The 12,068-nt window shown below is 36.9% G+C and overlaps 1 protein-coding gene across 1 annotated transcript; it reads left to right on the top strand.

The window, feature by feature from the left end:
- Positions 1-10,770: 10,770 nt before the first annotated feature.
- Positions 10,771-12,068, top strand: lg29h11orf96 (linkage group 29 C11orf96 homolog). Its single transcript, XM_061924358.1, has one exon. The coding sequence runs from the start codon at positions 10,906-10,908 to the stop codon at positions 11,284-11,286; it is 381 nt and encodes a 126-aa protein (XP_061780342.1). The 5' UTR covers positions 10,771-10,905; the 3' UTR covers positions 11,287-12,068.

Here is a 12,068-nt window from a genome sequence, read left to right as displayed (position 1 = left end):
AAAACTCCAGATAAAAGTTTGTTTTTTCAATCATCATGAAGGGGAGGAACAAGAGATGCTTTTGCCGTGAGCTCAGTGACTTCTGGAGACTATTGACCAATTTGGCTTTAAAAGCAGCATCGCTTGAACGTGTACCGGTATCAGAGGGTGCCCCGTTTCTAATTTTGGAATAACGGACAAGATGACCTCAGTCGAGCCGTAGGACAGCCAGCTGCCACTCAGGTCATGTGACACGCCATCAGGGCATGTTGATGTTTCGCAGAGAAAAAACTGGATTGGTTGTTTTATTTTTCCCAGTCATGTTTTTGTGCGGCAGCGAGCACAGAAGCTACTAAATAATTCTGCACACCTTGATATCAATATATACATTATGAGTATGTATTATTATTATTATATTGCACAAGTGTATGCATTCAATTGGATTGATGATAATAACTACTGGGCTCACATTAATGTGCACAACTCCAACGATTGGTGAAATAGGTCTGATGAATAATAAGAAGCATAAACATGGCTTGTTTTGATCTTTTTGGCTGCGCTGTACAAACAGTGCATACTTCCCACTCTCCAACTTTATTAATAACTCGTGTCTCCCTGCGCTATCTCTCGGAGGCGGGGGCGGGGGAGGCTTGGTGTATGGGGAAGTCTGTATTTGTTGACTCCAGCACTGGAGTGATGGGCGATACCAGATGTTTTCATTCAACACGATACTGATTACTTTTTCGGCTTTTTAGAACCAATACCAATGTAAATGAAAAAATGTAATACTGATACCAATTACTTTTTCGGCTTTTTTTAACCAATACCAATGTAAAGGAAAAAATGTAATACTGATACCAATTACTTTTTTGACATTTTTTTGTCTTTACCTGTATTATTAATTACTTCTTGGAAACCAATTTTGATACCGATACCCATTACTTTTTGGACAGTTTTTTTCCCTGATACCAATTACTTTTTGAACTTTTCTTTTTATACCGATACTAATAATTTTTGGGATTTTTTTTTTTAAAACCAATACGATTACTTTTTGGACATTTATTTAAAAGATACCAATTACTTTTAGAATTTTTTTTTTCAATACCAATAACTTTTTGGACTTTTATTTTCCTTAGTAACATCGATTACTTTTTGGATTTTTTATCCCAATATTCATTTCCATTACTTTTTGAAATTTTTTTATTACAATACCTATTACTTTTTGGACTTTTCTTTTTGTACTGATAGCAATCATTTCTGAGGGATATTTTTTCATACCGATACAATTGCTTTTTTTTACTTTTTACCAACTACTTTTTAATATTTTTTTTTAATTCCGATACCAATTACTTTTCAGACTTCTTTTTATACTGACACCTGATTTTTGGGATATTTTATTTTTATTCCGATACGATTACTTGTTTTAGTATCAATACCAATTTTAAAAATATATATATTTTATACCGATAACTTTTTGGATATTTTTATTTTTAATGTCAATTAATTTTTTGAAAAAAGATTTTCAAATATTTTTATTTTCAATGTCAATTACTTTTTTGAAAAACCTTTTTCAAATATTTTTATTTTCAATGTCAATTACTTTTTTGAAAAACATTTTTTAAATATTTTTATTTTCAATGTCAATTACTTTTTTGAAAAACATTTTTTAAATATTTTTATTTTCAATGTCAATTACTTTTTCTTTTTTTTTTAATTCAAAACCTATCACTTTTTGGATTTTTTTTTCCCAATACCCATACTTTTTTGGAAATTTGTTTACCCCGGAAAAAGACATGACAATTACTGGCTATATACAAGTATGCGCAATTCCCGCAATTTCTTTACGTTTTCTATTACAACAAATGACATACTTTTTTTTCACAATCATACATAAAAAAAAAAAAAATGCTTGTGTTGCTGCTGAATGCTTTTATCACCCAGGTTGCACCTTGCTGTCCAAAATGTGAACCACACTGCAATATTTCTGCTTAAATGTTTACACGGTTCAATACATCTGTACTCCTAAATACTTAAATGTTGTACACTGTGCTACAATTGCACTGCTCTTTTTGCCACTGGCTATATTGCCAATAAATGTAACATACGGTCTACGCCGGTATGCGTGCCTGCACCACAACGAGGTGCTGAAGATTTGTGACTTCCCAATTTGGGTCTTCTCCGCCCTGGTCTTGACATTTGGGTTACCGTGGTGATGGAGGCGTCCCTGCACGGCGAGCACATAGTGAGCAAACCTTCCTAGAAAGTTGGACGGCACATTTGTTTACGCTCGTGTTTTGGTCACAAACCCTCACAAGGCTGAAAAAGAAGATATTTAATGAAAACAAAAAACTAAGTAAACATTTTGTCTTATTCTCTTTTTTCCAAAGTGCAGTTTGGCGGCCATTTTTAGCCTGCAGCTCAGCATTTTGAAGAAGAAAAAAAGATATATATTATTAGATATAACTTTCATTTTCTTATTCCACAAATATGTTGTGTCTAGATCAGGGGTCCCTAAACTACAGCCCACGGGCCGGATACGGCCCGCCAGCGTCCAAAATCTGGCCCGCGGGAAGTCTTTTTAATTATTTTTTAAAATCTGTCCTTTCTAAAATAAAATAAAAAAAGTAAAATAATTTTTTTTTTTTTTTAAAGTTAAACAAAAAATAATTTTATATATATATATATATATATATATATATATATATATATATATATATATATAATTTGTTTTCAGTCATGAAAAAATATAATTAAAAAATTATTATATATATATATTATAATTATATATATATATATATATATATATATATATATATGTTTATATATATAATTTTTTTTCTTTTACTTTAAAAACAAAAAATGTCTTTTCTAAAATTTAAAAAAAAAGTTACAAAAACTATTTTTTCTGGTATTATTTTTTAAAATCTGTCCTTTCTAAAATAAAAAAAATTAAATTACAATAAAGTTTAAAAAATGTTTTTTTTAAAAGTTACACTTTTTTATTTTTTTCAAAGTAAAAAAATAAATAAAACTTTATTAATTAATTTATTTATTTAAAAAAAATTGTTTTTTTTTAAATCTGTCCTTTCTAATCCATTTTCTACCGCTTTACCTGTAAACTGTAACACCTTTTATCCAGACAGCAGAAACATATGCACACTGACACTTAATTCTGTGTGCCAGACTGTGGATCGCATCACCAGTGCGTTCCAGCGTCTGGAATGACTCAAACACATGACAAATGCACAATGAAAGATGTATTTTCGTGTTGGCGCTATAATGTAGTAAAATGTATTTCATGAATTTAAGAAAAACAACATAAAAAAATTGCCAGCAGACACAAAAAGGCATCAGCCCCTTAAGTAATCTAGCAGAAATACAATTATAAAAGGAAATTGCTGAATAGACGATATGTTTATTTTTTTATTTATTTATGGCCGTCTAAAATGTTGACACACAGGTAGGATGGAGGATTTATGTTGTTTGCACCTCCTTCTGACACGTGCTAAATAAAAGGCAAAATAGTGCCCGCAAAACGCTGATGAGTGTTGATAAATCACATTACGTATATTTGCATCTTCTTTTCCCAGTATTGTGGGCGTTTTGAAGACAGAGACGCAAAATGGATTGCACGCCTTATTCTGCTTACTTAACAGACGCAATCCACTTTGCACACGGTTAGTACGGTAGATATCAGCTTTGCTGTGAATCTTCGGCGCCACATTCCGTTTGATTCGATTCAGAATCCATTCTCATTTCAAGACGATTCTCGATTCAAAATCAATTATTTTTTAATAACATCGGGTGCCAGTTCTATGATTAACTACATTCCATCCATAAAATAGATAAGCAGCTGTGATAGATATTTGTATTACTTTAAAGAAAACTGGTTTTGTTTAATAAAATTCTACCCAAACATTTAATAAAGTCAAATACAAACAAGGCAATAAGAGAAGTATCCAACGCTTCTCAGGGTTTGCCAGCATGCCTGTGGTGGTGGGGGCGTGGTTATGGGCGTGGTCACCGCGACATCATTTGCATCATTTGCTATGATATTTTTTCTTTAAAGAGGCTCAAAAATACATACATTTAAAAATAAATATGTAAATAATAATCAGTATTAACATATGTGTTTTATTGTTTTGCCATTTGTTCAATTGTTGCTGCTTTTTGTACAATATACTTAGTTGTTTTTAATCAAAATTTAAAAAAAATCATTAAAAATCTCAACAATCAACAAATGTAGCATCTTCTTCTGGTGTTATTGTCGAATGTAGTCGTGTTTAGAGACTCTACTTCTGTCCCTCGATGTCTAAAAAGGCTGAAGCGAGCATGACGTCACACTTGCTTGGCGCTGTTGCTCTAGTTTCACTTTCTCTTCTTAAAAGCCGCCACTGTACTCTTAATATTTGCACATTTTGTTTGCGGGTATATCTGCAATATATGTAAAAAAACACATCCACATCGCAGACAACGCTCCAGACCAGGGGTGCTCATTACGTCGATCGCGATCTACCGGTCGATCTCGGAGGGTGTGTCAGTCAATCACCAGCCAGGCATTAAAAAAATAGTCCTAAAAATGAGCGATCATAAATCTTCACTATGACGTCACTTTTGTCACTTGATTGACATTCACAGCACCCGAGGGTCTTCTGAGATGACGCTGGCTGCTGCCAGCTCATTAAAATTACCGACTGGAAGGCGAGAAACACTTTATTTCAACAGACTCTTGCGCCGTACCTGTCGTCAAAACTCCAAAGACCGACTGCACAGTTGCACAATAAAAGCTCTGCTTCATCCTGCCTGCGCTACCAAAATAAGAGTCTCAGAAAGCTGGCGTGCACAAGCTAGCAAGCTACGGAGTTTGCCGACAATGTATTTCTTGTAAAGTGTATACAAAGGAGTACGGAAGCTGGACAAATAAGATGCCAAAAACCAACCACTTCATGTGGTTTTGGACAGAAAGGAGGACTTTTTTTCTCCTCCATTCGAAAATGCGGACGTTATCATCACCACTGCCTGATTCCAATCAATGCAAGTCATCACAATCAGGTAATACACCAACTTATATTATTGTCTTCATGAAAGAAAGGAATCTATATGTGTTAAACATGCTTGTATTATCTTTAACCACCTTTAACTTGTTAACAATATTAACTATATGTGTTAAACATGCTTGTATTATCTTTAACCACCTTTAAGTTGTTAACAATATTAACTATATGTGTTAAACATGCTTGTATTATCTTTAACCACCTTTAAGTTGTTAACAATATTAACTATATGTGTTAAACATGCTTGTTTTATCTTAAACCACCTTTAAGTTGTTAACAATATTAACTATATGTGTTAAACATGCTTGCATTATCTTTAAACACCTTTAACTTGTTAAAAATATTAACTATATGTATTAAACATACTTGTATTATCATTGAACACCTTTAATGTATTAACAATATTAACTATATGTGTTAAACATGCTTGCATTATCATTAAACACCTTTAACTTGTTAACAAAAACATATATTTCATAAATAAGTAAATATAAATTATATATATGAATGAGGTAGAACCCCACGACTTGATCAATTGAAAAGTAGCTCGCCTGCAGAAAAAGTGTGAGCACCCCTGCTCCAGACAATGGTGTGCGTTTTGTTGGTGGTCAAGTTTTCGGTACATCACTTGTCAATATTGCACAAATAATAGGCTATATATATATATATATATATATATATATATATATATATATATATATAGAAATATATTAATATATATATATATATATATATATATATTAATATATATATATATATATATATATATTAATTCATACTGTAACGACCGTAATGTTTTATGTCCGTGTGGTTTGGATTTGATGTCAGTTTTTACCATGTTTACAAACACACCGTCCGTGCCTGAAAGATGATTGGCGGAGAATGAAGAAGTGTTTTTGTGTGTCTGGAGACAAAAGTGTTTGCATTAGAGGTAAAGCCTGTTGGAATTGTGCCGTTGGTTATCATAAGATTGGCAATAAAAGTTAAAAATATTGTGCGATTTCTCATGTGGGCTACAATACTGTATATATTACTTTAATTTGTTTTCAGGTTTGAAAAAAACCAACCTTATTTTCAAGGTGTGGCGGTAATGTAAAAGCTTTGGAGGCCCGCCACATTCAATTACATCAAGAGGAAACCCTGTTTCTCTTTTCTAAAGTAAATCTGTACAGCAGATATGATTATCTACATCAGCGTCCAAAATCCGGCCCGCGGGAAGTCTCAATTTTTTTTTTTAATTTGTCCGACCGCTTCTATCTTAGCTACTTCTCTTTGTTTATAATATCTATTTTCTGCTTGATCTACTCTATATTTTTAGCTGCCCTTTTTTTTCTGCAACTGTTACATATACTGTAATACTGTACATCAGCGGTGTCCAAGTCATTTTAGCTCAGGGGCCGCATGGAGCTAAATTTTTGTTTTATCTGACATCACATGGACAAAGATAAGACCTTCTGGAGGAATGTTCTGTGGTCAGATGAAACATAAATTGATCTGTTTAGCCACAATACGCAGCAATATGTTTGGAGGAGAAAAGGTGAGGCCTTTAATCCATACTTGCCAACCCTCCCGATTTTCCCGGGAGACTCCCGAATTTCCGTGCCCCTCCCGAAAATCTCCTGGGGCAACTATTCTCCCGAATTTCTCCCGATTTCCACCCGGATAACAATATTGGGGGCGTGCCTTAAAGGCACTGCCTTTAGCGTCCTCTACAACCTGTCGTCACGTCCGCTTTTCTTCCATACAAACAACGTGTCACATAATATATGCGACCTTCTACACACACATAAGTGAAGAAGGCATACTTGATCAATAGCCATACAGGTCACACTGAGGGTGGGTCGTATAAACAACTTTAACACTGTTACAAATATGCGCCACACTGCGAACCCACACCAAACAAGAATGACAAACACATTTCGGGAGAACATCCGCACCGTAACACAACATAAACACAACAGAACAAATACCCGGAAACCCTTGCAGCACTAACTCTTCCGGGACGCTACAATATACACCCCCTAGGTACCACCATCCTGCACTGGCTCAGGATCAGCAGACGATCCAGACCACAGCAAGATGGATGAATATTCAAAAAGCCATTCTTTTGACAAGAAACCTGCAAATTGTGGGGGTGTGGCGTGCATCGTAAACACGACTGTCATGAAAGGTCACGTGAGCGGGCAGCTGCTGGGACGTCGGATCGCCTAAAAATAGACAGGAGGTGATGTGATACGACTTACGGCCGAGTTGTGTGACACAAACCACTCTCAAGCCATCTCGTCATTCCCGATGATGCCATCGGCTCACATCACCGTGTGTGTGTGTGTGTGTGTGTGTGTGTGTGTGTGTGTGTGTGTGTGTGTGTGTGTGTGTGTGTGTGTTCTGGCAATGCTTACTTAATGGGGACATCGCTCTATTTACACAATCACCTTTAGGGGACCTCTGACGGTATGGGGACAAAAAAACAGGTCCCCTAAAGGGAAACCTTTTTAAATGATAGTCAGATCCATTCTGAAGTGATTTTTAAGCTTTGGACCATAAAACATGTTTACTGAAAAGTAAACATTTTTAACATCTAATTTGAACTTTAAAAAAAATAAATTTAAATGGTCCTCAGTAGTCACGTACAAATGTGTGTGAATTATGCAAAATTATTTAAATTTGGTCCCCATGAACCATATTAACTCTTTTTTCCCCAGGGTCCCCAGTAAGAATGATCAGCACATTACTTCATCAATCTAGAGATTTAAAGACGTGTATGAGCTAACTAGAGATGTCCGATAACGGATAATATCGGCCTGCCGATATTATCGGCCGATAAATGCTTTAAAATGTAATATTGGAACTTATCGGTATCGGTTTCTTTTTTTATCAGTATCGGGTTTTTTTTAATTTTTTTTTTTTTTTTTTTTTTTTTTAATTAAATCAACATAAAAAACACAAGATACACTTACAATTAGTGCACCAACCCAAAAAAAACTCCCTCCCCCATTTACACTCATTCACACAAAAGGGTTGTTTCTTTCTGTTATTAATATTCTGGTTCCTACATTATATATCAATATTTATCTGTCATGACTTGATCCTGGGTGTTTGCTTTTCCTGAAGGCAACGGAAAGTTGGCTCGGGCGAGACGGGAATGTGAGTACATATTTTTATTTTTTACACTAACAAAGGACAAAAAAAAAAGAGTACAAACGAAAAGCGCGCACAATGGTGGAGAACAAACTATGAAACCAAAAGACTATAGCATTGATAAATAAAAACTTACTTGGCTTGGACTAAAGTAGCAGCATGAAAGATGCACATGAAAACAAGTGTCAGGAATGTGAAGAGCATAAATGTGGGATGTCGCCAGAAAGACAAACTGAAAACAATGAACTTAAATACTACAGACATGATTAACGAAAACAGGTGCGTGACTCAAAACGTGAAACAGGTGCGTGACGTGACAGGTGAAAACTAATGGGTTGCTATGGTGACAAACAAGAGTGCACAATGAGTCCAAACGTGGAACAGGTGAAACTAATGGGTAACCATGGAAACAAGACAAGGGAGTGAAAAGCCAGAAACTAAAGAGTCCAATAACTAAACTAAACAAAACATGACTAAAACAAAACATGATTACACAGACATGACAATATCAATACAGTCTGCAAGGGATACAGTCCGTAAGCACACATGATTGTGCGTGCTGCTGGTCCACTAATAGTACTAACCTTTAACAGTTAATTTTACTCATTTTCATTAATGACTAGTTTCTATGTAACTGTTTTTAAATAGTTTTACTTTCTTTTTTATTCAAGAAAATGTTTTTAATTTATTTATCTTATTTTATTTTATAATTTTTTTTAAAAAGGACCTTATCTTCACCATGCCTGGTTGTCCAAATTAGGCATAATAATGTGTTAATTCCACAACAGTATATATCGGTATCGGTTGATATCGGTATCGGTAATTAAGAGTTGGACAATATCGGAATATCGGCAAAAAAGCCATTATCGGACATCCCTAGAGCTAACTTGGCAGTGGCCATTTTACCTAAAAAATGTTATGCCTCCACAACCTGTTTGATTGATTGATTGATCTCGTTACCTTGCGTAATGACAATAAAGCTGATTCTGATTCTGATTCTGAGACTTGTATTAGTAGGTTGCACAGTGAAGTACATATTCCGTACAATTGACCACTCAATGGTAACACCCGAATAAGTTTTTCAACTCGTTTCAGTCGGGGTCCACTTAAATTGATTCATGATACAGATATATACTATCAGATATATACTATCATCATAATACAGTCATCACACAAGATAATCATCAGAGTGTATACCATTGGCGTTGTTAGCCCTATTTTAGGGGGGCTCAATCCCCCCTAAAATATTCTTAAGCCCCCCTAAATAATTTGGTGGTTTTTTTTGTTTTTTTTACAAATAAATGCCGACATATTCATTATAAAGTGGCCCAAATATGAGTTTAAATAAATAATCATATAACCTGTTATTATTCACTCAGTTTCCCCTCACTTCGTAGCGTAAGGTAGAGAGCCCCTTTAGTGCGTCGGTATCCAATCCATTCCACTTGTTCATATAGAAAATGCAGACATCACTCAAAATCCAGTCCGCATTTTCTCTGCGACCTTGCTTGCGGTCCTTGGACTTGTTCATATAGAAAATGCCCACATCACTCAAATTCCAGCCCGTATTTTCTCTGCGACCTTGCTTGCGGTCCTGCAGGTGTACGAAGCACATTATCTTCCTTTACAATGAGTGAAGCTGCACAAAACCTTGTGTGTGCAATTGTAAATCATTTATTTTTTAAGTTTTGTGTTTCTTGTAGAATCTATATAAAGTAATATACATTATTCTATTGTTAAAATAATGAAAAAAACATCATTAAATATATTTGTTTTATTGTATTGTTACATTAATAGCTGTTTTATTATTATAGGATGGCTTGTTAAACATTTCATAGGATTTTCAGAGGGAGGAAAAACCAAGACATTTAATATAAAATGTAAAATGAATAAATACATAAAACAAAAAGAAAAAAAATGGTTAAAAGCCATCATCCCGGGGAGCATTTCATTTCGTCCCGTGCATTTTTTTGAAATAATAATAATAACAATGAATAATTTCTAAGTCTTTGTTAGCCGTTTGTGAAGTTTTGTGCTCGTGCGTAACATTCACTCGCATCCTGTGCATCTCCTGGGGGCAAAGCCCCCCCTGTCCTTAAAAGCTAGTGACGCCCCTGGTGTATACATTGAATTATTTACATTATTTACAATCAATTTTACATTATTTACAAGATAGAAAGGGTGGTCCCCACAAGTGATGATCAAAAACTTGGTCCGCATTCCAAATGATAACGTGTGTGTGTGTGTGTGTGTGTGTGTGTGTGTGTGTGTGTGTGTGTGTGTGTGTGTGTGTGTGTGTGTGTGTGTGTGTGTGTGTGTCATTTTTACTCCACAAGAACTGTTTTGTCATCATTTCTCACACAAACCTTCTCAGGTTTTTTTGCCAATATTTTTCTGTTTTCTGGCCAGTTGGCTCGCCGTAAATCAAAGTTGCCGTGCTCGCACCTCAAAGCCGTGTGTTTATTTCGAGGGGGCTGACTGAATCCTGCCGGGTGAGGAGGCAAGGGGGTGGGAGTGGGTGGGACGGTGCGGAGGACATATATGGAGAGCAAGAGAGGAAGGGGGCGGGTTGACTTGCTATAAAAGACAGAACCGGAGCTGAGAGCTGCAGGATTTCACCCAAGACGAGTCAGACCGGAAGCTTTAGACTCGCTTCAGACCTTGTGTGTGCCGGACTTGAAGGTTTCCTACCGGACTGTGTTTTTTTTTCGAGAAAGTTTGGTGTTTCCAAGCAATGGCCGCCGTGCGTCATATGGCCATGGAGCCGTCCGGCTTCCACGTCCTCCCAGCCCACCTCATGTCCTCCGCCATGGAGGAGTTCCCCCAGCAGCTGCCCGTCCCCAAGGGCCCATCCAGGGGCAAGAGCCGCGCCCGCCGGCCCCGCGAGGCCCGCTTCAAGACCCAGCCGGTCACGTTCGCCGAGATCGCCGAGGTGGAGGAGGAGGGATCCTCGCCGCTGGAGGAGGAGCGGGCGCGACGCTCCTTCTTGCAGTCCTTGGAGAACCTGAGGAGGAGCACCCAGACCCTCCACTGCTCTCCGGCCGCCCACCGCCACTGCGCCCCGTCGCACGCGCAGGCCGGCCTGGACTCCAGTGACTCCGACTCCACCCAGTGAGCATCCTGGGGACGTTCTCGGGCTTCCGGCGTGCCTACTAACACATCACCTGCAGTACACGGGCGTTGGACGTGCACCAGTACTGCGGCGTAGACGTGAGGAGTGTGGTAGCAACAAGCTTTCCTAAATCTATTCCTTTTTCTACCATAGAGGCACACTTAAAAATGGACATTGTTTTTTTTTGTATTCCTAAAGTCCCGGGACGCCAGTAGCCGCTCCGCTAATGTTGTAAATACGCGCAGTGGCCTGGCCGTCACTCGAGACAAAACTTTGACAAGAGTTCGCGCTCTTGTTGTGTGAATATTAAACGAAAAAGATTCCTTTCTAAAAAAAAATATTTATTCTTGTTTTGCTTTGTAACCAAATGGAATGTAGATTTGTATCCTGCTCCTGACTCGCAGAGTCGTCTCGACTCTTGTAGCAAACTGTAACCTTTGTACCGTACTTGATATCAAATGTACTTTGTATTAATTGCAATGTTTTGAATAAATATTTGGAGTTTTTTCACTATTAGATGGGAAAGTCAAGTAAAGATGAATGTTAACGCCATGTATGTAAACCAGGAAACTGGACAACATCTTGGAGACGCTGTCTGCTCTGCACGACGAATTTGAGGACTAAAAATGGACAATTGCAGTGAAAGGTTTAAATTTGTTTGTGGCGACCCATCAGCATTCCCGTTCTGTCACCCTGTACAATGTATGTCTGCTCTTGAACGGGTCTGGGCCGGAAATTAAATTCAGTTGTACTTGTGCGATGACAATAAAGTATCCTTACTTCCA

Source organism: Nerophis lumbriciformis, linkage group LG29 (assembly GCF_033978685.3).
Source record: "Nerophis lumbriciformis linkage group LG29, RoL_Nlum_v2.1, whole genome shotgun sequence".
Taxonomy (NCBI): domain Eukaryota; kingdom Metazoa; phylum Chordata; class Actinopteri; order Syngnathiformes; family Syngnathidae; genus Nerophis; species Nerophis lumbriciformis.
Note: the sequence above shows the minus strand (reverse complement) of the source record. Positions and strands in the feature narration are given on the sequence as shown.

Excerpts from the sequence above, each read along its gene's own strand:
- lg29h11orf96 (XM_061924358.1), top strand. The coding sequence starts at position 10,906 with ATGGCCGCCGTGCGTCATATGGCCATGGAGCCGTCCGGCTTCCACGTC.